This window comes from Amblyraja radiata, chromosome 9, assembly GCF_010909765.2.
Source record: "Amblyraja radiata isolate CabotCenter1 chromosome 9, sAmbRad1.1.pri, whole genome shotgun sequence".
Classification (NCBI taxonomy): Eukaryota; Metazoa; Chordata; class Chondrichthyes; order Rajiformes; family Rajidae; genus Amblyraja; species Amblyraja radiata.
Window position 1 is genome coordinate 1,882,100 of NC_045964.1, and position 25,750 is coordinate 1,907,849.

The following is a 25,750-nucleotide window of genomic DNA, read 5'->3' on the forward strand; positions in this document are numbered from 1 at the left end:
CACCCTTTTATTTTGGTCTCAAAAAGCCCTCATTAGTCTGTCAACCAGACATCTTTGCAAAACCGATGATAATCCTGGTTTCACCAGACAATTCTCTTTGTCCTGTCCATCCCTTCCACACCCTGTCTGGAACTATGAAATGAACTTGTTATCTGACTTTCTCACTTTTGATGAAAGATTGTCGACCTGAATCGTTCACTATGCTTCTGTTGTATTGCGTTATTATTGTCTCCTGTGCCAAGATACAGTGAAAAACTTGTTAGACGTGTTATCCAAGCAGATCATACCAGACAATTATCTTTTCATTTATGCTACTGGACATGCTGAGTATTTCCAACACTTTATGTTCTAATTTGTGATTTCCAGCATTTTCAGTTTTGTTTTATTTTTTTAGTTTTTATAGCTGGAAGAAATGTTGCAGTTTTGATATAAATGTGTGGTCATCCACTTTGGACCCGAGTGCTTTCTAGATAGTGAAAAGTTAGAAAGGATGAAAGTCCAGAAATACATCTGTCCATGTACCCATTAAAATGGCATGCAGGTACAGAAAATAAGATGAAAGAATGATGGAATGTTGGCCTTTATAAATTGAGAATAACAGCAATATTAAAATTAAAATTGACATTCTTTATATTGACACACTGTTAGTTTAACTATTCTCCGGATTATTGATTCTCATTGTTGAGCTAGCTGGCCTTTCCAAGATAATTGTAACCATGTTGTAAAGGATGTTTGCAATGTACTGCTTGCCAATGTTTAGAAATGAAGTTATTCCAGATGTCTCAGATTAAGGTCAACTGTTACTCGTAGAACTTTGTACATGGCAGAAGATCAGTTGCATATAACAATCAACCGGGATGAACTCTTGCATGCCACTTCAGATTACTCTATAAACACAAGCTTCTGTTAATCTTGAAATGTAAGGATGTTTCCAAAAAGATGTAGAAAGCTGCTGAAAAGAAGATTGAGGGTTTGTCCCCTTAGAGCAGGAGCAGTGTTGAACTGCTATCTACCTCTTTGGTGACCCTCGGACTATCCTTGATTGGACTTTGCTAGCTTTACCTTGCACTGAACGTTATTCCTTTATCATGCCTATTAAAAAGCTTCTTAAATGCCACATTTGTATTTGCTGCCACCACCACCCCTGGCAACACATTCTAGACACCCACCACAGTGGGCGGGCTCGTGGGCGTGCGTGCAAAAAATTGCTCCGCACATCTCCTTTAAACTTTCTCCCTCTCACCTTAAAGCTATGCCCTCTAGTCCTAGATATTCCAAACCTCGGAAAAGGTTTGACTCTCTGCCTTATCTGTGTCTCCCATAACTTTATGTACTTCTATAAGATCTTCCTTCATCCTCCAGCGTTAAGGGCCTGTCCCACTTGGCGATTTTTTTTAGGCGAATCAGGTCACAGAAAAAGTCGATGCGTGTTTCTTCAAGTGTCACAAAAAAGCTGGATTTTGAAATGTTCAAAATCTTTCGGCGACCCTGATACGTCAGTCAATGACGCCAGCAGTCGCCGAAAAAATTGCCAAGTGGGACAGGCCCTTTACAGAGAAACAATCCAAGTCTGTCAGTTAATTTCAGTTTAGTGTATTGTCACGTGCACCGAGGTACAGTGAAAAGCTTCCTACGTCTCCTTGCAGGTAATTCTATTTAATCCAGGCATTATTCTGGTAAACCTCTTCTGCACCCTTTCCAAAGCCTCCACATCCTTCCTGTCATGGGGTGGTCAGAACAGAACATAATACTTTAACAGTAGCCAAACCAAACTCCTAGTATTGCATCATGATTTCATGACTCTTATACCTATGGCCGACTAATGAAGGCAAGCATACCATATGCTGCCTTTAACACCATCTACATGTGTTGCCAGTTTCAGGGTGCTGTGGGCTTGGAGACCAAGACCCTTCTGTACATCAACGCTGTGACATAGCGGTGGAGTTGCTGCCTTACAGCGCTTGCAGCAGCAGAGACCAGAGTTCGATCCCGATTACGGGTCCTCTCTGTACGGAGTTTGTACATTCTCCCCGTGACCGTGTGGGTTTTCTCTGAGATCTTCGGTTTCCTCCCACACTCCAAACTCATACAGGTATGTAGGATAATTGGCTTGGTGTATGATAAATTGTCCCCAGTGTGTAGGATATGTGTGGGGATTGCTGGTCGGTGTTGTTTCTGCGCTGTATTTCTAAAATTAAAACTAAAAGCTGTTAGGTTTTGCCATTAACTATTTATTCCCTATAGTTTAAATTGAACTCCATCTGCCATTTCTCTGCCCATTTCTGTTCTATACTGCCCTACTTTGACAAAAGGAAGCAACTGACAGAAAGGCGTTTTCTTTCAGCTTCCTGTGATGGAATTTCTTACTTCTCTGGTATAAATATTTTCAAATTGTACTCAGAGAAGACTTATTTTGTTCACCATTGTGTAGAGCATATCTCAAATACCCTAAAACATGCAATGACTCAATTTTGACAACATTGTCAGTTGCTTCCTTTTGTCAAATTAGGGCAGTATACCCCTCTGTATTCTTTCAAAGCCGCCTTTATTGTCCACAGCTCCAACAATCTAGACGTCCTCTGCAAATCCCTAACGGGTTTTGATGTATTTTCTAAAGCGAACAGGTTCCAATTATTTCAAATGGTAATATCAGTCAAAAGAGGGACACTAAAGCAAGAGGATTAAACATCAATCTACTACATCAAGCTGGAGCAGGGTCCATCCATTTCACTCCACAGATGCTGCCTGACCCACTGAGTTCTTCATATGTGAGGAAAGGCTCATTCTCTTTACTCCATGGAAGTAATCAACTGCAAATGAAACCGTTGACTTTTGAAAGTAACCAATCAACTGACCATCCCTGACTCAGAACATTAAATGAATGGAATAGTTTGTAATAGTTAAAAAAAAAGATCACTCTAATATACTGCATTATCTTTCCTGGTGTTTAAAGTGCAGCTAATTTTTCTAAGAAGTTTAGTTTAGTTTAGAGATACAGCGCGGAAACAGGCCCTTCGGCCCACCGAGTCTGCATCAACCAGCGATCACCGCACATTAACACTATCCTGCACACACTGGGGACAATTTACATTTATACCAAGCCAATTAACCTATAAACCTGTACATCTTTGGATTGTGGGAGGAAACCAATGATATCTGAGAAAACCCATGCGATCACGGGGAGAACATTCAAACTCTGTACCAACAGCACCCGTGGTTGGGATCGAACCCGGATCTCTGGCGCTACAAGCGCTGTAAGGCGGTAACTCTACCGCGGCGCCACCGAACCGCTGTTGTAATTACTTTAATTCCACTTTTATAATTTTTTGCTTTAGTTCTTCAGAATTTATTAAATAACTAGCCAATATAAATATTACTTATAATTTTCACCATTTTGAAGTGAAACTCATCCACTACTTTGAGCACGTGGTCTTCAGATTAGTAATCGTTTCCACGAAGTGTGATGCTGCTGCAAACATGCTTTTCATGATACTAGTGTCTCAGCATATTGTGCATATGAGCATGAACTTGACTTGAGAAGACCTTGTAAATTTGAATCTATAAGTGTCTTTTTACAATACTGCACACAAATGTGACAAATGGGGTCAAATTTCAAATTCCGTCAAAAAAGTTGACAAGCACTTTATTGGGTTCATGACTAACATAGTATCAACAACAAATATAAGAAAAGATAGCATATTGGTAGCAAGTTTCTGAAAATGGCATCAGAATACACAAATACATTTTGTGTAACGGTTGTTGCGTGGTGTCCACCAGTGAGTGACCTGGTTGGCACAGTAAATGCACATATTTCTTATTCCTTTCTATGTTTATGAATACCACAGGGAACAATAAAATTGCAAACACCGTTTCCACTTCATTCACCTGATCATTTAGTAGAATACTGCATTCATCTGAGTGGACACCGCAACGTGCGTTACACAAACGTTCGTTGCGGTGGACACTAAAAGGTTTGGTGTCCCAGAAAACGAGCGTTACATTATTAGCGAGAACCAAGCATTTTCACCAATGTGACCTGAACGGTACATTACCTTATGGATTTGAGCTAGCGATGGCCGATGATTCGTCAGATCGTTTGATATGGGCTGATTTTTTTTGTAAAATGTCTCCATAACATGGTCGCCACATGTTCGCGGGTAGTTGCCGGGGAGTCGCCTTCATGGTCGTGAGGAGTTCCCGCATTCTGGGAACTAGTTGTGGCCTCATAATGGTCGCCGCAAATATTTCAACATGTTGAAAAATTAGCGGCGACTAGAATGAAGCAGCCATGAAGAATAGCGAGAATTCTCGTGCCGTAAGTGGGTCGCCAGGAGGTCCTAGTGGGTTGCCAGGAGGTCGAAGGTTCACGGAGGCTCTCGTAGATTGTAGCCTTGTAGCCGGTGCTGACTAGTGAATTTCATTGGCTCAATGGCGGGAAAAAAAAGGTAAGCAGTAGTTATCAGAACCAAGGATAACCGACCGGTAATGTTAAATTCCGCCGAGCTTCACAGCCATGTATCTCTGGCTTCTTAAAAGTTGTCTCCATTCCTTCTCCTCCCTCTCCCCCCTCTTTTAAAGGACTTACCGTACATTGTGCTTTAGCTGCCTTATTACAGCGCCAACCTTCCTGTTCATTGCGGTGTGTGTCTGTATCACCTTGGCTTTTCACCGTGGGATTTTTTTAGACAGTGCTCCCCCCGCTTGCCCTGTCCCCCACCTGCATAGCGGGCTGGTGAAGGAAGCGATGTGTTTGTAAGTGTGTGTGTTTCACTCTGACAGTCGCTGTTCCAGTTGCCGGTTTTTCAGGCGACTGCCGGCAGTCCGCTGAAAAATCGCCTAAGTGGGACAGGCCCATAACTCACCCAAAGATCGCTACTACCATAGGATACCTCGTTGGGTATTTGAAATGCTTTAGTGGTTTTGAGCCTTCGTGGTTTAACTTACGGACGTACCGACCCCGATAACGGCCGTTGTGACAATGGACGCCAAGCACAACGATCGTTACGGGATCTTTACTGTACTGTATTATCTTTATATTACTGTATTTTTCTCCTGGTATAGATGAAGATATTTCCCTAGATCATTATCAAAACGTATATGTATGAGGTGCCATATGAAGTTTATGTATGAATTAAATATTCATGACTAAATGTGGCAGAGTTTTTAATGTCACACTTTTAGTGTCCAAATTGGTGGGAAAACGATGAAAATGTATCTAATTTATATCTGCTATTTAGAAGGTTTCACATGATGGGTAGATTTCTGTTAAGAACAGTGTGTTGGTGTATACTAAAAAAGTGAATACTAATCTTGTTCGTTAAAAACTCCAGTATTGTAAAAGGACACAAAAAGAAATGTCACCTAATGTTTATTCGTTAATGCCAATTATGCTAATGCTAGGAACATGTATTGTATACCAGAGTAAACATAATAACCCAGCCCCCTATTCTACACAAATATAAGAGATGGTACAATGCAAATTGTACTATTATTCCACCACACCCAAGGAAATGTTGCTGTATATGGAGTTTAAGAAGGAACTGCAGATGCTGGAAAATCGAAGGCACACAAAAATGCTGGAGAAACTCAGCGGGTGCAGGCAACAGCATCTATGGAGCGAAGGAAATAGGCAACATTTCGGGCCGAAACCCTTCAGTCTGAAGAAGGGTTTTGGCCCGAAACGTTGCTTATTTCCTTCGCTCCATAGATGCTGCTGCACCCGCTGAGTTTCTCCAGCATTTTTGTGTACCTTTGCTGTATATGGAGACTGGCTTGTTTATCCACAATGAGCGATGAGGAATGTCTAGGACATACACTGTTGTTTCTGGTGATATGCTTGAATGGCCTCAGAATTTGTACTGTGTGCTCTAAAAATCATATAAAGAAAGAAAATAAAACAATAAAATACTTTCAATTTGGCCCTCATTTATACATTACTAAAACTCTCATCTTGCTTGTTTATTTGTACCTATATTTGCGCAAAAACGGTACACGATAGCGCTACAATTTTGGCCCACCTTACTCACCATTGTCCTGTGATGTAAATTAAACAAGTTTCGTTCAGATTAATGGTATATTTTATGTTATTGACGTTTAAAACTTAAAAACAGAAAACTGCGCATGCGCAGATTAGTCTCTCCTGTCAACGCCACGGCTGGGATGGCAACGCCCCTTCCTGCACTGCGGCCTCTCCCACCTCACTCACAAACTCCTCTCTTCCCTCCTCACAGTAACTTGTCTACCGTCTCCCCACCACCGGCAGCATCACGGGGGGGGGGGGAATGGAGGCCCTGGTCCCATCTCTCTCTTCCTCACTCACCCGTCCCCCCGGGTGAACGGCTGCGACCGTCCGTGTCCTCCGCCTCCACCACTGCGGTAACTCACCCTCCAGCCCACCATGACGAACACCGACTTCATCTCCCTCCCCGCGATGCCCGCGTCTGCGCAGTTGGGGACTATGCATGAGCGGTGGAATATTGCATTGGGGAACGGGTTGCATTGGTGGAACGGGTGAGTGGTGGAATATTACATTGGGGGGAGCCAGTGGGTCTGCACTTCGTCTAGTTAGTTTATAAAAATGTCATGTGCTTCAGGCAGTGGAAAGAAATTATGCATTATTGTTAGAATACCTTCTTAGAAAAAAAGATAAAACATGTTAATAATGAGCAGACTTCAAAAATAATTGAAAAGGATTACTTGTATGAAGCTCGCACTGTTTAAAGCCAATAATTCAGTCAATGTCATGTTAAAGTTACTTCAGCTGTGTCCTTATGGTTTAGGATCTTATTAAAAACATGTTTATAATAATACTTTGCAATTCTTTATAAACCATATTTATGTCACATATGGAGTTTGTAAATTAATTTCCCTTCTGGGTATATTTTCGAATAAATCTTTATACTGATGTAGACTCTAAAGATGGTTATTTTAGTTACTGAGGCCCAATAAAACACAGACACACTTCCTTATAAGTTACTTATCGCTTACTGTAGATTTGTGTTAATGTTACTCACGTAACAATCAAAATTTGAAACATTGACCCTTTTTCCACAGATGCTGCCTGACGAGTTTTTCCAGTATTTTGTTTTTAATGTGATATTTAATGTGTTTTGATTTGCATCATTATAAATTGTCTGCCCCATTATGAAATCAAGAAACTTGTTTGAGAAAGGGCAGTGTTGCATTATGGGTTTCATGCATCACATTCCAAGGGGCATGCTTCGTGTCATTAATTTTAATCTAGTTTCATGTAGTTTCATCTGATAGATATAGTCAAGGGCCTGTCCCACTTAGGCAATTTTTTAGACGACTGCTGAAAAATGTTGAACATTTTTTGGCGACAGTGGCGACAATTTGGGCTGTCGTAGGTTGCGCCAGGTTAACGTAGGTTGTCGCCGGTGCTGACCAGTGAATTCCATTGTCCCAGTCGCTGGCAATTGCCTAAAAAATCGCCCTTCAAATCCTGTACCTTCAGGTCCTGAGTTGGGACATGGCTAAATTTGGATGGCGTCAGGCAGGAATTTGCAACATATGATTGGGACAAACTGTTAGCAAATAAAGGGACATTGGGAAAATGAGAGGCCTTTTAAAAATAAGATAGGAAGAGTTTAGGGCCAGCATGTTGTTGGGCTGAAGGACCTGTTTCCATGCTGTATGACTGACTCTATGCCTCTAAGAAATGATGGAGGCCCAGACTTTACTTTCTGCAGTTACAGGCGTGATTCCAGAGGATTGGAGCATTGCTTACATTGACTCATACAGGTATAGCTAAATGCCCTTGTGTTGTAAAATACTCTATCCCTTTTTTTTAATACAATTCCTTCATAATGCACACTACAGAAAACAAGGGTGTAACAGGATTTCAGGCGATTCGTGTTTAGACAATAAACGAGACAAGGAAGTGCTTGTGTGTTTGTAGTTACATGCCAAAGAATTTGGAGCACTCAGTGGGCCAGGCTTTATTGGCACAGACCATAGTTAAAATTAATTCCCTCCATAACTATTACACTGTGGTTGACATGTGTACTATCTCTAAAATGCATTGTAATTGGTTGCCTAGGTTACTGTGACCCCTCCCATCCAGAAGGACAAAAGCACAAGGTGTATAGGAACATAGTCTGCAAGTTTTGCTCCCAATTACATGCCTGCCCGACTTGCAAAAATATTGCTGTCTCTGCAATGTCACATGATCTATATGCTGGAATATATTATTCATCAGCATTGTTAAGAGTATCTGCACCAGAAATACTGTTCAAGTTACTGATGTGCCACCTTGTCAAAGCAATTGGGGATGGGCATTAAATGTGATCCTTTCCAGTGTTTAGTTTAGAGATACAGTGCAGAAACAGGTCGTTTGGCCCACCGAGACCAACGATCCCCGCACATTAACACTATCCTACGCACACTAGGGACAATTTTTTACATTTATACCAAGTCAATTAACCTACAAACCTGTACATCTTTGGAGTGTGGGAGGAAACCAAAGATCTCGGAGAAAACCCACACAGGTCACGTAGAGAATGTACAAACTCCGTACAGACAGCACCCGCAGTCAGGATGGAACCCGGGTCTCAAGCTGTAAGGCAGCAATTCTACTGCTACGCCACCATGGTCTTGATACATAGAACCTTCCTTGCTGGCCCAAAGTACCCTGGACTCCAGCAGTATGCTCTCCTGTGGTGCCATTAAAGAACCCTGTCCCAAAATGTACTTGGTGTTCATCCCATGTCCCAAAGATGTATAGTTTTGTACATTAATCGGCCCCTGTAGATTTCCACTAATGTGTAGGGAGTGGATGCGAAAGTGGAATGCAGAACTAGTATGAACGTGTAATCGATGATCGACATGGATCCAATAGGCAGAAAGGGCCTGTTTCCATTCTGTATCTCTAAACTAAACTACATTTTTTACAGCTAGCAAACTATTGCCCTAGCTTTGCTAATTGTCAAAGTTGTAAATACTTTAAAATGATTCGCTATGTCATTGACTTTTAACGATGCTTTAAACGCAATTTAAAAAAAAAAAATACTTTTCCTAAGGATCAAATTAGCTAAAATACTTACAAAACTCATTTCAAAGTTAAAGTTATTTTGAAATGCGGTACAGAAATTGTCTGCTTGGCTCTCTCTTTTCATCTCTACTGCCTTACAATTCTGATTAAAATCCCTGGGGATCTCTGGAGTCAGTTTCCCAAAGTAAATGCTGGGAATCTCAACAAGATAGAACTTTTACTACTAAATTCCACATAGAAGCAATGTGGGTTAACTAATGCTGTATTTCGTAAGTTAGGAATTTCACGACTTGACTGTACATGCATGGAAGTCCCAGATCTGTTTCCATTTATGAAGAAAATCTAAATTTAATGTCTCAAGCTGCTGTAATGTTGTCTGGCAAAGATGTCTGCTTTTTGTTTCCAAACATGTATTCATTTGTTTCATCGGCAGTCTGCCTGTACTTGGCATGTTTCTTCAAGTTTTCAAAAGTAGAATTTTGAAGCACTGTTACTACTTTACTGGTTGATTGGAATTAAAACAATGCTGGGTTTATCAAGATTACGCAGTAAACCAGTGGCTGGATGCAGACTTCTCTGAAGCCACGTCTAAAAACAAATTCTCATCAATTTGTGAGAATGTTAAAGCATTTGCCCTTGCTTTGACATGAATGCTTTTTCTTTAGTCCCCCCCCCTTGCTATCATTGCCTTGTGCATTTATATGCCGAACATGTACACACTGCAGTGTATTTGTTTATTTAGTCGAGTTGCTCTCTGGTATAAAATTGAATTCTTTGCTAATGTCTGTGACGTGTGGTGCACAATGGCACAATCATTAATATTTTTAATGTCATTTTTCAACAATTTAAAACATTATCAATAGGATGTACTGATTTAATGACATAAGATGCACAGATGTGATGATTTGGAGAGAAAAGAATTGGTCTGGGATAAACAGGGTTTTGAACATTGCTGGTCTCATTATAGGAATAAGCTCTGTGCCCTTAATCTTGCACAACAGTTCCTGCACCATATCCATTCACCATCAGATTTCCATATCCCTTGATCCTTTGGTCTTCACTAATACACCCGTCCCAGTCCTGATTATATTCAAGAACTGAGCATTCACAGCTTTCTAGAAGAAAACATTCCTAAATATTACAACTGTATAAATAAATAAAGTTGTCCTTGTCCAGGTCGAGACCTTATCCAAAGACTATGCCCATTTGGTTCCAGGAAACAGCCTCTCGAGATCTACTGTCTGTCCCTCTCAGAATCTTATATTTCAGCATGACTTTTTCACAATTCCAAATTCCAGTGAATGTGGATCTATTCCATACATTCTCTACTTATTGAATAATTACCTCTCTTCCAAATAATCAGTGGAGGAAATTTGTACTGTCTCAAAGGTCATTCAAGGCCAACAATCACTCTACAAGGTGAAGAGGAAAAGATAGGAATCTGAGGGGTAACTTTATCATAAGGGCCAAACTCAGGCAGGTGGGACTAGTGTACCTGGGGCATGTTGGCCAGTGTGAGCAAGTTGGGCCAAAGGGCCTGTTTCCACACTGTATCACTCTATGACTCGAGAACAGCAAAGGGTGAGGGATGTATGGAACAAGCTGCCAGAGGAGGTAGTTGAGGCAGGGACTATTCCATTGTTTAAGAAACAGACAGGTACATGGATAGGACAGGTTTGGAGGGATATGGACCAAGCGCAGGCAGGTGGGACTAGTGTAGCAGGGACATTGTTGGCCGGTGTGGGCGAGTTGGGCCGAAGGGTCTGTTTCCATACTGTACACTTTATGACACTATGACTCTAAATTGCATCCTGTACCTACATGTTGACCTCCTGGGTTCCATGAACTAATGCATCAACTTCCCTCTTTGAACAAGTTCACTAATTTCTTGCCATTTAAAAATAAATATTCTTCATTCTTGGTAAATGACGTTGTATTTTCCCTTATTATGTTCTTCTTAGTCTTATAATTTGTCGATATTCCTTGAATTTTACAGCCCCGCCTAGCATTCTGAAACAAATATTTGGTATTTGCAGCCCTTCTAATTCTTTTATCTTTGACCTTTTCAGCAAAACCATTTACTTCTACTGTAAAGGAACTGCGGCTGCACCGAGATGACTTTGAAATGTTGAAAGTCATTGGCAGAGGGGCATTTGGAGAGGTGAGCATTCAGCAAATTCTGTCCAATAATAATCAAATACAACTTTTGAAGTTGCTTTCCTAAGGCAACAATAAAGTGTTTTGAGTTGTGTAATTGCTTATTCTTTGTAAAGACCAGTCAAAATATTGATTGTGATCATCACTTCTTTACTTGCTATTTTTAATAGTAATTAATTTTGGCTTTTGATTATTAACTGAAATGCTCAGTAGAAAATAGGTGCAGGAGGAGGCCATTCGGCCCTTCGAGCCAGCACCACCATTCATTGTGATCATGGCTGATATGCCATGCATATCTGTACATATGCTGTGGTTTGGAAATTTAGTCTCTTGTATTTGTGCACATTTGAAGTTTTTTTTAGTCAAACGGCGGGGATCACTACAACATCAACAATTCTCACTGCTTTGAATACAGGAAAATGTCTAATGACTGCATGCAGGAGTGGTGAGGAATGAGATTTAATTGCCCTATATTGGATAGGCTTGGATAGAGTGGATGTGGAGAGGGTGCTTCCACTAGTGGTAGGGTCTAGGACTAGAGGTCATAGCCTCAGAATTTAAGGATGTTGCTTTAAGAAGGAGATGAGGAGGAATTTCTTCGGTCTGAGGGTGGTGAATCTGTGGAATTCTTTGCCACATAAGGCTGTGGAGGCCATTGGATATTTTTAAAGCAGAGATAGATAGATTCTTGATTAGTACAGGTGTTGGGTCATGGGGAGAAGGCAGGAGAATGGGGTTAGGAGGGAGAGATAGATCAGCCGTGATTGTATGAGAGAGTAGGCGATGGGCCGGATGACCTAATTCAGCTCCTGTGACTTGTGACCTTATATGGAAGACCTTAGGCTGATGGCCAGAAGCTTACTAAAATCACTAAGCTATATGGATTGTCTTAAAGGAGGAAAAAGTACAGCACAATTTTGATGTAACACAGGTCTCAAGGACAATTTTAACATCGATGTCATGTAAAATTAATATTTATCTAATTTCTGTCATGGGGAAATGATCACAGTCACGGTATAGACACAAAATGCTGGAGTAACTCAGCGGATCAGGCAGCATCTGGAGAAAAAGGATAGGTGATGTTTCAGGTCGGGGGGGGACACTTCTTCAGCCTGACCCGAAATGTCACCTGTCCTTTTTCCTCAGAGATGGAGCCTGACCTGCAGAATTACTCCAGTACTTTGTGTCTATCTTTTATAACACTCAGTATATTCAGTAAACGTAATAAAACAAAGCATCAGTGTTGTACTGTACGGTGAAAGAATAATCCAGAGCTTGAAGTCCTGACAGTCAATGGTTGTGATTATATTTACGAATGATCAAAAAGCAGAATAACAGAAGCAAAAATGTTTTTTAGAGGCTTACATGGTTGGAGAAATCTACATATACAGAGAATGGTGAAGCCTTAGAGGGATTTAAAAACAATGGTGAGAATTTTAGATATCAGCACTGTTTAACTGGGAGTCTGTGCATGCAGTCAAGTGGCATCATGGATGGATGGGTGGTCAAGAATGCTTTTGGTACTTTGGCCTTCATCAGTCAGAGTATAGAATTGGGATGTTATGTTAACAGCTGTATAAGACGTTGGTTAGGACGCATTTGGAGGATTGTGTCCAGTTTTGGGGACCTTGTTATAGGAAAGATGTTGTTACGCTGGAAAGAGTGCAGATAAGATTTATGGGAATGTGGCCATGATATAGGCCAAAACGTGGGTAGGTGGGAATAGTACAGAAGGGGCATCTTGGTCAGCAGGTGCAAGTTGGGCCGAAGGGCCTGTTTCCATGCAGTATGAATCTATGACTAAGTGATGAAGTCCCTAACTTCTTGTCAGAAAGTATATAATAGTTATTTTTTGTAAACCAGTTGATATCAAAATTCTGAGTTTTATTAGGGGCACAAGAAACTGCAGATGCTGGAATCATGAGCTAAAAACAATCTGCTGGGGGGTTCAGTGCGTCAGGCAGCATCTGTGGAAGAAATGGACAGATCACATCTTGGGTCGGGTCCCTTCTTCATTCTGACCTGAATCGTCACCTGGCTATCCCCTTCACAAATGTTGCCTGACCTGCTGAGTTCCTCCACCAGTTTGTTTTGAGTTATATTGTGGTTTCAAGTAGGTTCTTGCTTTCCCCTTCCCTGTTCCTTTCTCTACAAATGATCATAATGTTCAGCTCTACCCACTCTTCCAAATTAAAGCCACATTAGTATAATTGACTGTCATAATTATCCATATTAATTTAGACTGAACAGGAAGTGAATTCCTAATTTACTAGATTGGACAAGCTTTGATTGTAAATGTTGAGACTGAGCATATAAAATCGTAACATACAGGGAAAAAAAGCGTTTTCAAAAAGCTTTTCATTCTATTTGTGCTGGAATTGGATGCAAACCATTTCTTAGCAGAATTGGCTTGAGATCAACAGCGTTTAACGTAGTTTGTTTCCTGAAATGGGGCGGGAACCGAAAAGCCTTTCTGGGAACCAAGAGGCCAACATTCCATAATGTGTAGGAAGGAACTGCAGAAGCTGGTTTAATCCGAAGATAGACACAAAAAGCTGTAGTAACTCAGCGGGACAGGCAGCATCTCCGGAGAGAAGGAATGGGTGACTTTTCGGGTCGACCCTTCTTCAGACTGTTCCATTCCATAATGTGTTGACTCTTCCTTAATAGGCATTGTTACAACATATTAATTTATTGGTGACATCTAATCCTGTGCTATTATAATGGGAAGTATGATAACTATGGTCGCTAATATTCATGGGCTGTAAACTTCCACATAAATCTGCGTATATAATTGCAAGTATGTTGTTTGTGCTCAGTAACCTACCAATCAACATATCTTTGGCTTGAGGAAGGAAACAGGAGCATGTGGAGCGAGGGTGAAACCATGTGGCCACGGGGAAATTGCGCAAACTTCACATAAAATATCCCCATGGTTAGGATCAAATCTAGGTTTCTGTAGTTGAGGCAGCATCGCTAATTGCTGAGACACTGTGCTACCTCATTGGGTGTCAGCTGTTTACATTCACAATGGCAATTCAACTCTCTGGATGAAAAAGTTTTTTCTCACCTCAGTCTTAAATGGCCTCTCCTTTATTCTAAGACTGTGGCGAGTCCAGAACCAGGAGCCACAGTCTTCCAGTGTGTAGGAAGGAACTGCAGATGTCGGTTTAAACTGAAGATAGATAAAATGCTGGAGTAACCCAGCGGGACATGCAGCATCTCTGGATAAAAGGAATGGGTGACGTTTCGGGTCGAGACTTCGGGTCTGAAGAAGGGTCTCGACTCGAAACGTCACCTAATCCTTCTCTCCAGAGATGCTGCCTGTCCCGCTGGGTTACTCCAGCATTTTGTGTCTGTCTTCATGTAATAAAGCAGCATGCTTAAGATTCTGTAATTGTAAATTCTGGCACCTTCATTTGATGAGAAGCTGCCACTTTGCAAAGAATCACTAGTGAAATATATTGCCTCCTGCTACTTCCAGCAGGATGGTTTACAATCACTGGCAATTAAAATAGAGCCATTAAACTTTATTATATTGAGTGCATTTGAAGTATAATTGATAATGCTGAAAAAGTACAGTTTTCTCGGACGCATAGTAGTTGCCAGGGACGAAAACAGATTTTTACTGTCTTTTTCTAGGAATACTGAAACTCAAATTGTAAGGTGGTGCAAAAATAGATTATGGCTTCAATTAAATAAGAGATTGCATATTAAGAGGGGAGTAAGTAAAGGGCCTGTCCCACTTTTCCGAGTCATCTGCCGAGTTGAAAGGACCTTAAAAAAAAATTACGATTTTTGTGATCTACGAACTCTTCCTCTATCCTTTTACTCGTGGACTTTTTTGACATGCTGGAAAAAACGTCCCGACTTACCTGATGCCACGAGTACCTACGGCTGCCATAACGAGCCGCTACGATATATCTACGGACTCCTACGGCCTCCTACAGACTCGCTACGGACATTCTCCGAGTTTGAATCAAGGGGAAAACTCGGGAGAATTCGTGAGTACTTTGGGAACGTGGGACAGGCCCTTAACTTGGAATCATAAAATTGTGCAACAGAGCACAACAATTTGCTCCTTGCTGTTTACCCATGTGGGTGCTTTCCTTTTAAGCTATGACGACTAACTTTTGGATGTTATCAATGAATTCACTTCCAATTACTATTTTTGTCAGATAACTCAAAATCATGACACCTTTTAAAGTTTCCTTTCTTTTCATTCTTTTGCATATCATTTCATTCTTTCATTCATTTGTTCTATATCTCTCCACATCACTGTCTATACAGTATCTCATTTTCCTTTCCCCTGACTAGTCTGAATGAGGGTCTCGACCTATTCTCTCCAGAGATGCTGTCTGTCCCGCTGAGTTAGTCCAGCAGTTTGTGTCTACCATTTGAACCAGCATCTGCAGTCCCTTCCTACACCTTAGTATGATTTTTCTCAACTATTTTAACTATTTTTGCTCTGAAGAAAACAAGTGCCAGTTCACAATACTAAAATCCTCATCGTTCTAGAATTTTTCATGTGGTTCTCTATACATGTACCTCCTACAAAATTATACATTTGATCTTTTCATTGCCTTTTGTCACTCTTATCTAAATGTTTCAATGTTAATTTGTATTTGTGTCTGTACTCTACCTATTTGTATGTATTTCCTGAAGTTGATAGCTGTCTTTATGTTTACTGCATTGCTTGCAAGTTAGTTCATAAGTGATGAGAGCAGAATTAGGCCATTCGGCCCATCACGTCTACTCCGCCATTCAATCATGGCTGATCTATCTCTCTCTCCTAACCCCATTCTCCTGCTTTCTCCCCATAACCCCTGACACCTGTACTAATCAAGAATCGATCTGTCTCTGGATAGAGATAGCTTAAACAATTACATCTTGTACACCCAAACCTGCCCACAGAAACATATAGGGACTGTGGGGCATCATAATAGGTGATTTGAATTATCCAAAGGCCATCAGGACTAACTTCTACTGGTATGCATGGTTATTGCTACCCACTGTGTGCAGATTTGCTGTAGAGTCTTTGGTCCTCTGGTCCAAATGCTCACAGGTACATTACCCTTCAACTTCAATAAGATCATGTATATGGAGCGTGTGATGCTGAGCCTAGATTCAGGTGCGAACCCATGTCCACTGAGCCTACTGCAGCAAAGCATTGCCTATGGCTCGCTAGGGAGAAGATGCCTGAGAAGGCTGGTGTTGGGCAGCTTCATCACATGCCCTAGCTCACCCACCACTGACATGTGGGGACAAGGCCAGCACTCTGGCAAGGTGGGTGGAACTTTCATTGGGGACCAGGAATGGCGGCACCACATATTAGTCTGAATCCTCTCATCACCGGCAGTTGAATATGATGGAAGCTGCCATCTCTCCCTCTTTGTGTAAGAAGGGAATGCAGATGCTGGTTTAAACTGAAGATAGACACAAAATGCTGGAGTAACTCAGCAGGACAGGCAGCATCTCTGGAGAGAAGGAATGAGTGACGTTTCTGGCCAAGACCCTTCTTCAAGCTAGTCAGGGGAAGGGGAAACGAGAGATATAGACAGTGATGTAGAGAGATATAGAACAAATGAATGAAAGATATGCAACAAAGTAACGATGATAAAGGAAACAGGCCATTGTTAGCTGTTTGCTCAGTGAGAACGAGAAGCTGGTGCGACTTGGGTGGGGAGGGTTGGAGGGAGAGGGAATGCCGGTGTTTTCTTGAAGTTAGAGAAATCAATATTCATACCACTGGGCTGTAAGCTGCACAAGTGATATATGAGATGCTGTTGGGCTCACTCTGACAATGGAGGAGGCCTAGGAAAGGTCAGTGTGGGAATGGGAAGGGGAATTCGTGTTTGGCAACCGGGGTATTGGGTAGGTTCAGGCGGACTGAGCGAAGGTGTTCAGCGAGATGATCGCCCAGTCTGAGTTTGGTCTCGCCGATGTATAAGAGTCCACATCTCAAGCAACGAATACAGTAGATGAGGTTGGAGGGGGTGCAAGTGAACCTCTGCCTAACTTGAAAGGACTGTCGGGGTCCCTGGACAGATTTGATGGAGGAGGCGTAGGGATAGGTATTGCATCTCCTGCGATTGCAAGGGAAGGTACCTAGGGAGGGGACGGTTTGGGTGGGAAGGGATAGGTTAACCAGGGAGTTGCGGAGGGAATGGTCTCTGAGGAAGGCTGAAAGGGGTGGAGATGGGAATATGTGACTAGTGGTGGGATCCCATTGGAGGTGACAGAAATGTTGGAGGATTATGTGTTGTATGTGATGGCTGATGGGGTGTAACTGGGGGGGAGGGGGTGCTCGGTACCCATTCCTTCTCTCTAGAGATGCTGCCTGGCCCACTGAAATACTCCAACATTTTGTGTCTATCTCTCCCTCTTTGTTTGGCATTGGATACATCTCCATGGTAACCAGCTCAACAGTGGTTGCTCACCATTAAGTTTATTGCCATAGATAAATAGTTAGTTGGAGAGATGCCAGTTTCATTGTGATTGAAGCAGATCCTGCCCAGGTGAGGTGGACTCATAGCGTAGCAGGCTAGAACTAAGATCCTATAGCGAGCAAGATAGTCCACTCGACGAAAAAGACGTAGTACAGTCATGGGCAGATTCATGGGTAATATTCGGCCCCATTTCCGTAACTTGTTTCCGTCTCCACACCAAAGATCCCATAGCAGAGCAAAGATACCTAGTGTGGAGACGGAAGCCGGTTACGGAAACATCCGCGTAAAAATAAAAGTTCTTTGGTTAAAAATCTTCTCCTCATTTTCAGAATTATAATTTATTATGTTCCCCCGCAACGTTGATTACACTGCGGGTCGGGTCGGGTCGGGTTACTGAAATGGATGAAAAAAAGGCCCACGTTCCGCTCCGTTGCGTACTACACGTCAGCCCATTGCATTTAGCAGGAGTGGCCTATCTTGCTCCGCTATAGGATCTTTGGGCTAGAATAGAACTGAACAACAGGAGACCTTCAAAGAGTTTTAGCTGCAGACCAGGCAGATTCCCATTTGGGAGCAGGTAATGGGGATTAAAGCCAAGGCTCTATGTGTGTCCAAAAAGAATACTAAAACAAAGCAGAAAAAAAAACATGTGACAGGTACCACTTCCTAACAACTAGTGAGAAACTGGTTGACTACTAAGTTTAGGAGGAAGTGAAAAAGGAAATGACAAACCATGAGGGGGATGTGAGAAAAGATTGGTAGGAAGTAAAAAACTAGACAATGTTCCATAGAAATGCCGATAGGAAAAGGAATGCAGGAGGCCAACATTCCATTAGCTTTCTTCACTGCCTGCTGTACCTGCACGCCAACTTTGAATTCAGTGACTTCACCTGACTGCAGATGTTAAAGGAGGTGTGGTGATAAACTGATTAAGTACAAGCCCGGTAGTGGGGAAATACCCCAAAATAATAATCCAACAGAATTAATGGTAATCTAGACGAGCATAAATTGATTGAAGAAAGCTTGCATGGATTTGTTAAATGAAAAATTGCGTTTAACTACATTTTTTAGCTTGAAGGGATAGAGAGAGTGAATGAAGGAAATGAAGATGGTATGGTTCATTTAGATGAGGAGTCATGTAATGGGAGTGTCATCATGATTGAAGGCTGTGCAATAAAAGTGACTTAAGTAGTAAGAAATGGAGAACATTCGCAAAAGGTTGATATTTGAACTGATGTAACTTCACCAGCAGCTATAAGCACTGGTTGATGTATATTTATCATTAGGACTTGAGTGAATAGGATATACATTTACAGATGAGCTGGGAAAGGGAAACGTGAGCGGGATAGTAATAAACATTAAGCATATGTTTCGGCACGGACTTGTAGGGCCGAGATGGCCTGTTTCCGTGCTGTAATTGTTATATGGTTGTTATATGTACAGGTGGATAGACTGGGCTGAGAGAAGGTGACATGGTGGAACAAATGAGAATATAAACTAGGATACACAATTCTTTAAGATCACCCCTCAGTTTCTTCTGCTCCATGGATTAAAGTCCTAGCCTGCACGACCTCTCCCTATAACTCAGTCTGTCAAGTCCTGGGAACAGCCTTCCAGATTCAACGTCCTTACTGATGAAGGTCTGTGTGCCAAAAGCCTCCTTCTTAAGCATGTCCATTTGTGATTCTACTTTCAGGGAAATATGCATATCTAGTGAAGATAGACACAAAAAGCTGGAGTGACTCAGCGGGTCAGGCAGCATCTCTGGAGAAAAGGAATAGGTGACGTTTTGGGTCGAAACTCTTCGGACTCCCAGACCTGCTATGTACTTGTGCTCCTCAGTTTGTCTTACATGCAGACTTTGTCTTTATGGTAAAAATAGAAGCAAAATATTAATTGAGGACCTCTCCCATCTCCTGTGGGGTGAAACAGGGCTTTCTGTCTCTCCCTTCGGGGGAATGCGACTTTTTTGTCGTATCCCCCTTCTCTTCCCCCGCCTGAGCTGAGGCCTAATGGCGGAGCTGGCGGCCTCCAACCTGCGACCGACCTCGAGGATCCGGAGGTTGAGCCAGCCAGGACTCACCAACGCGAGGCTGGCCGTCTTCGAGCTGCGGCGACGTTCGGGCAGCGGCACGACTCGGCGCTCCGGTGAGGGCGGACGGCGCGGGGCTGAGACACTCCCGTGTGGGCGGCGCCGCTACCGGCTGGAAGGCGCTCCCGTGAGGGCGGCCTGGGTCCCGGCTGGAAGGCGCTCCCGTGTGGGCGGACCGGCTCCCGGGTGGAAGGTGCTCCCGTGTGGGCGGGGCTGAGACGCTGCCGTGTGGGCGGCCCGGTGCGGGGCTGAGACGCTGCCGTGTGGGCGGCCCGGTGCGGGGCTGAGACGCTGCCGTGGGGGCAGCCCGGTGCGGGGAGGAGACGGTGCTCCGGTGGCTGAGGCGGCGGCGACCTGAATCCGGGGCTCGGCCGCGGGCCAGTGGATGACATCGTCGGGAGCTCGCAGGTCACAGGCTGGTGCCTGTTTTCCGGAGCTCCCGTTGCAACAGCTGCGTCCGCTGGACTGGAGGGTGGCAGCTTCGACCACCCCGGGCCGCGGAGCTTGAACCGCGAGACTGACTTACCATCGCCCGGTGGGGTATCGCCTCGGCGCAGAGGGAGAAGAGGAGGGAAGAGACAGTAACTCTAAGACTTTTGCCTCCATCACAGTGCGGAGGTGCTTGGTGAACTCACTGTGGTGGATGTTAATTTGTGTTTATTGTGTGTTGTTATTATTACATGTATGGCTGCAGGCAACAGCATTTCGTTCAGACCGAAAGGTCTGAATGACAAGTAAAGGATTCAATTCAATTCAATTCAATTCCTGCAGCTCGACACATATTTCTCCCCTTTGTTCTTGAAGCAGCCCTATTCTCCCCCCAGTTACACTTTTTCCCCATAATATACTTTAAAAAAGCTCATATTTTTATATTAGATTCTCCTAATCTTCCCTGCAAGTCTCATGCCCCCTTCTTGTCCTCCCAACGCCCTCCTTGAATATACCCCTGCATCCCCTGTACTGCTCCAGAAATTCACTTGATCCCAGCAACCTGTACCATGCTTCTGTCTTTATTCTGACCAGAGCCTCTTGTCATCCAGTGTTCCCTACTCCTGCCATCTTTGCCCTGCCCTCTAACAGGAATAGACACAAAATGCTGGAGTAACTCAGCGCGTCAGGCAGCATCTGTGGAGAGAAGTGTGAGGTGTTGCACTGTGGAACGTCGGACAAGGGCAGAACCTACACAATAAATGGTAGGCCTTTGGGTAGTGTTGTAGAGCAGAGGGATCTAGGAGTACAAGTGCATGGTTCCACGAAGGTCGAGTCGCAAGTAGATAAGGTGGTCATAAGGCTTTTGGCACTTTGGCCTTCATCAGTCAGAGTATTAAGTATAGAAGTTGGGAGGTCATGTTGCAGTTGTATAAGTTGGTGAGACTGCATTTAGAATATTGTGTTCAGTTCTGGGCACCATGTTATAGGAAATATATTGTCAAGCTTGAAAGGGTTCAGAAAAGATTTACGAGGATGTTGCCAAGACTAGAGGGTGTGAGCTATAGGGAGAGGTTGAGTAGGCTGGGGTGTAGGAGGATGAGGTGAGATCTTATAGAAGTATACAAAATGATGAGAGGAATAGATCGGGTAGATGCAGAGTCGTTTACCCAGAGTAGGGGAATCGAGGACCAGAGGACATAGGTTCAAGGTGAAGGGGAAAAGATTTAATAGGAATCCGAGGGGTAACCTTTTCACACAGAGGGTGGTGGGTGTATGGAACAAGCTGCCAGAGGAGGTAGTTGAGGCTGGGACTATCCCATCGTTTAAGAAACAGACAGGTACATGGGTAGGACAGGTTTGGAGGGATATGGACCAAGTGCAGGCAAGTGGGACTAGGGTAGCTGGGACATTGTTGGCCGGTGTGGGCGAGTTGGGCCGAAGGGCCTGTTTCCACACTGTATTACTCTATGACTAAGGAATGGGTGACATTTCGGGTCGAGACCTTTCTTCAGACTGTGCCGACTTTGAATTATTGCTGCCTTGCTTTTATTATCTTTCCAGTTGCTAGGCATCCCTTTGCTCACACGCAGTCCATTCCCATCAACTTTTGCCACCGTTATTTTCCTTGGAATGGAGGAGATCGTGAGGACATCTGATAAATGTTTAAAATGAAAGCTATAGATGAAATAGAGAGAGACTAATTCCATTGACAGAGGGGTCAAGAATTTGGGGACAATGAATGAAGTTAAGAAGCAAAAATGATGTGAAGTAGATTTTCCTACAGAGCAGAGGATTTAGGTTTGGGATGTGTTGCCAGGGGTAATATTAGAATCAGAGAATTAGAGCATTCATAAAGGAATTCAGTCTGAAGAAGGGTCTCGACCCAAAACATCACCCATTCCTTCTCTCCAGAGATGCTGCCTGTCCCGTTGAGTTACTCCAGCAATTTGTGTCTACCTTCGATTTAAACCAGCATCTGCAACTCTTTCCTACATTTAAAGGAATTTGATAGGTTCTGAGGAGGGCATGAGGAAAGGTGTTCCGTATGACTGTTTTTTAATAAACTCAACAGGCAGAGCCATTCCGTGCCATGATAATTCTGATTGTTTAGAGTAGGTAGATAATGTAGGGAATTGTGAATAAACATCACATAATTTGGTTCATGGCTAAAAGATGAAGATTGCAAAGCCAAGTTCAATAAGATAAGAATTCGCATAAACTAGAATGAATACAAATAACAGGACACAAATATAACTGAGTATTGAAAGAGACGTTGAAGATATAAATCAGATATTGTCATACATTAACTAAATTGATGGAGAGAAACTTGAATCTCTCACGTTAGGAGAAAAATGAAAGTGAGACTTTAATTTCAGGCTTATTTGCACAAAAGATTGCGAAAGTAAAAGGATGCAAATAAATTAATTGTAACTGGCAAGAGGCCACTTGGTAAATCTAAATGAATAGATTAAATTAATGGATTGGAGAATGAGGTTAGCAAGGAGAGTTAGATCAGCCATGATCGGTTGGCGGAGTAGACTTGATGGGCCGAATGGCCTAATTCTTCTCCTATCACTTATGACCTTGTGTATTATATAGTTGAAAGGAAAAAGCATTTAAAAATATGTAGGAAAGAATTGCAGATGCTGGTTTAAATCAAAGGTAGGCACAAATTGCTTGAGTAACTCAGAGATGCTGCCTGTGCCGCTGAGTTATTCCAGCATTTTGTGTCTAATTGTGCTTAATTATGAGATTATCATTGATTTAGAGAAATAATGATACAATGATACTGAGGGAGGACTTCACTTTAGTTTTTGTGGAAAATTGTTTTGGGCCAGTGATAGGATACAAATTAAATGTCACGATAGTAAAATAGGCACAACTTGAAATGAGAAAGAAAACCCAATCTTTGGGGAATGTGATGAAAATGGCAATAGATCTTTACATACAGCACTATTTTGTGTAAGTCTTTCAGGAAGTAGCAGCGGCTCTGATAAAAGTTAGTGCCAAAGGGTTGCAGGTTTGCCAGTAACTCGCCTTAAATTGTCACTTCATTACCTTCACTGCTACAGTGCCCTCCATATTGTTTGGGACAAAGACACATCATTTATTTATTTGCCTCTGTCCTCCACAATTTGAGATTCTTCTTCTTAGGCCCCCTTCGGTCATGGCTGACTATTGGTGTCTCCAGGGTTGGAGGACGCCAATTTGTGACTTTGTTTGACGTTGTGAGACTGGTGCACAGACAACCACCACACGGTCCTTGACAGATCTGGGTCAGGATCCAGTGGCATGGAGTCCAAGACGACCGGAGACCCTTTTCTGCTGCAGCCTTCATCCGTCTTCCCAGCCTGTTGTGACGCTCCACTAAGGTCAGCCATCGTCCTCCGCCTGTTCCACCGTTGAGGTCTTGGTTGGATTGCTATTTGTCAAAGTCCTCCCCTTCTATCTTCCCGCCATGGGTGGCCCTACCAGGAGCATGGCTCCAGACGGCATCGCTCTCAGGATCTCAGGTCTACACAAGCTCCTCCACCACGACAAGGTGACAATCCACGGAGAAGTCAATTTGAGATATGTAATTGAAAAAATCACATGTGGTTAAAGTGCACATTGTCAGATTTTATGAAGGGGTATTTTAATACATTTTGGTTTCACCATGAAGAAATTACAGCTGTGTTTATACATAGTCCCCCCATTTCTGGGCATCATAATGTTTGGGACACAAGGCCTCACAGGTGATTGTAATTTCTCAGGTGTGTTTAATTGCCTCCTTAATGCAGGTATAAGAGAGCTCTCAGCACCTAGTCTTTCCTCCAGTTGTTCCATCACCTTTGGAAACTTTTATTGCTATTTATCAACATGAGGACCAAAGTTGTGCCAATGAAAGTCAGAAGCCATTATGAGACTGAGAAACAAGAATAAATCTGTTACATTCATCAGCCAAACCTTAGGCTTACCAAAATCAACTGTTTGGAACATCATTAAGAAGAAAAAGAGCTCTGGTGAGCTTACTAATCGCAAAGGGACTGGCAGGCCAAGGAAAACCTCCACAGCTGATGACAGGAGAATTCTCTCTATAATAAAGAAAAATCCCCAAACACCTGCCCGACAGATCAGAAACACTATTCAGGAGTCAGGTGTGGATTTGCCAATGACCACTGTCCGCAGAAGATTTCATGAACAGAAATACAGAGGCTTTAACACTTTAACTCCCATTCCCATTCCCACACTGACCTTTCTGTCCTGGGCCTCCTCCACTGTCAGTGTGAAATTGGAGGAGCAGCACCTCATATTTCGCTTGGGCAGCTTACAATCCAGTGGTATGAGTTTGATTTCTTTAACCTAGTCCTTGCTTTCCCTCTCTCTCCATCCTGCCCCCATCTAGTTCTCCGACTAGTTTCACTGACGCCCTGATTAAGTATACTGATTGTATGCCTCGTTGTCAACTTCCCCTCCGTTAACAATTGACCATTCTACATTTCCTTCAGCATTCTCCCCTTTGATCTGTCGTTTTCACACCTTACCCTGCCTTATCTCTGTCTCCCTCTCCCTTGATTCTCAGTGTGAAGAAGGGTCTCGACCCGAAACATCACACAATCCATCTTTCCAGAGATGCTGCCTGTCCTGCTGAGTTACTCCAGTTATTTCTGTCTCTCTTTTGTCAGTAAAACAGCTCAATTTCAACGACAAGTTAGAGGAATAGCAAAAGATCATTCCACTAAAGTTGGTTAAGGCTGTTCTTTGAGGGGTAACGAATAAAATTAACACTCTTTAAAAAAGGATTAATTAGCAGCAGTCAATATAGATTTGTAAATGGGAAGTTGTTATTTTAATGAAGGAAATATTTTAAAAATTCAGTACCACAAAGTTTTATTGATTTCCAATCTAAAAACAGAAATAAGATGCACCTCTTAATATGTTTTCCTTTGTTTCCTCTTTCTGACTCCATCAATCCCACCTGGAGATAGCAGTTTTTATTTCCATCATCTTTAATGATGAAATTTGTTTAGAAAAAGTGGAAGAAACAAGCGAAGGTGAAAAGGGTTCATGTGGATGGAGGAAGTGGGCAAAGTAAGATGAGAAGGTAATACATTTTAGAAGGGAACACAAACGTAGTTTTTAGAACTTAACAGGGTGTGGTAAGACTAACTGTTCAGAATCGGATGTGTGAGAATGTGACAGAAAGCGGATGCACAGATGCTGTTTATACAAGATGTGCTGGAGAAACGACATTGCACTGGGTCAGGATTTGTAGGGGATTGGAATAGGTTCACTTTAACAGCCCTCTCGACACTTATAAATGAGTGGAGAAGGAAGCGAGGAAACTTCAATACTGTGGCAAAAAGTAATTTAAGCCAACTACTGATATAGCAAACAAACAACATTCATTGTCAGATGCATTTATTGGAGAGGGTAACTAGCTCATGATCCAGAGTAGACTTGATGGGGCCGAATGGCCTAATTCTGCTCACATCACTTAAGAAAAGTCACCCATTTCTTCTCTCCAGAGATGCTCCCTGTGCCTCTGAGTTACTCCAGCTTTTTGTGTCTATCTTCGGTTTAAACCAGCATCTATAGCTCCTTCCTACACAACTAGCTCAGAGTATTCCT

At 42.6% G+C, this 25,750-nt stretch overlaps 1 protein-coding gene across 3 annotated transcripts in view; it reads left to right on the top strand.

Moving 5' to 3' along the window:
- cdc42bpb (CDC42 binding protein kinase beta) overlaps positions 1-25,750 on the top strand; it is a 189,323-nt gene that overhangs the window by 61,142 nt on the left and 102,431 nt on the right. For all 3 annotated transcript variants that reach the window (XM_033026492.1, XM_033026491.1, XM_033026490.1), the window contains exon 2: positions 11,080-11,171. In XM_033026492.1, coding sequence (XP_032882383.1) covers positions 11,080-11,171 — 92 coding nt within the window. The remainder of the gene's footprint in view (positions 1-11,079; positions 11,172-25,750) is intronic.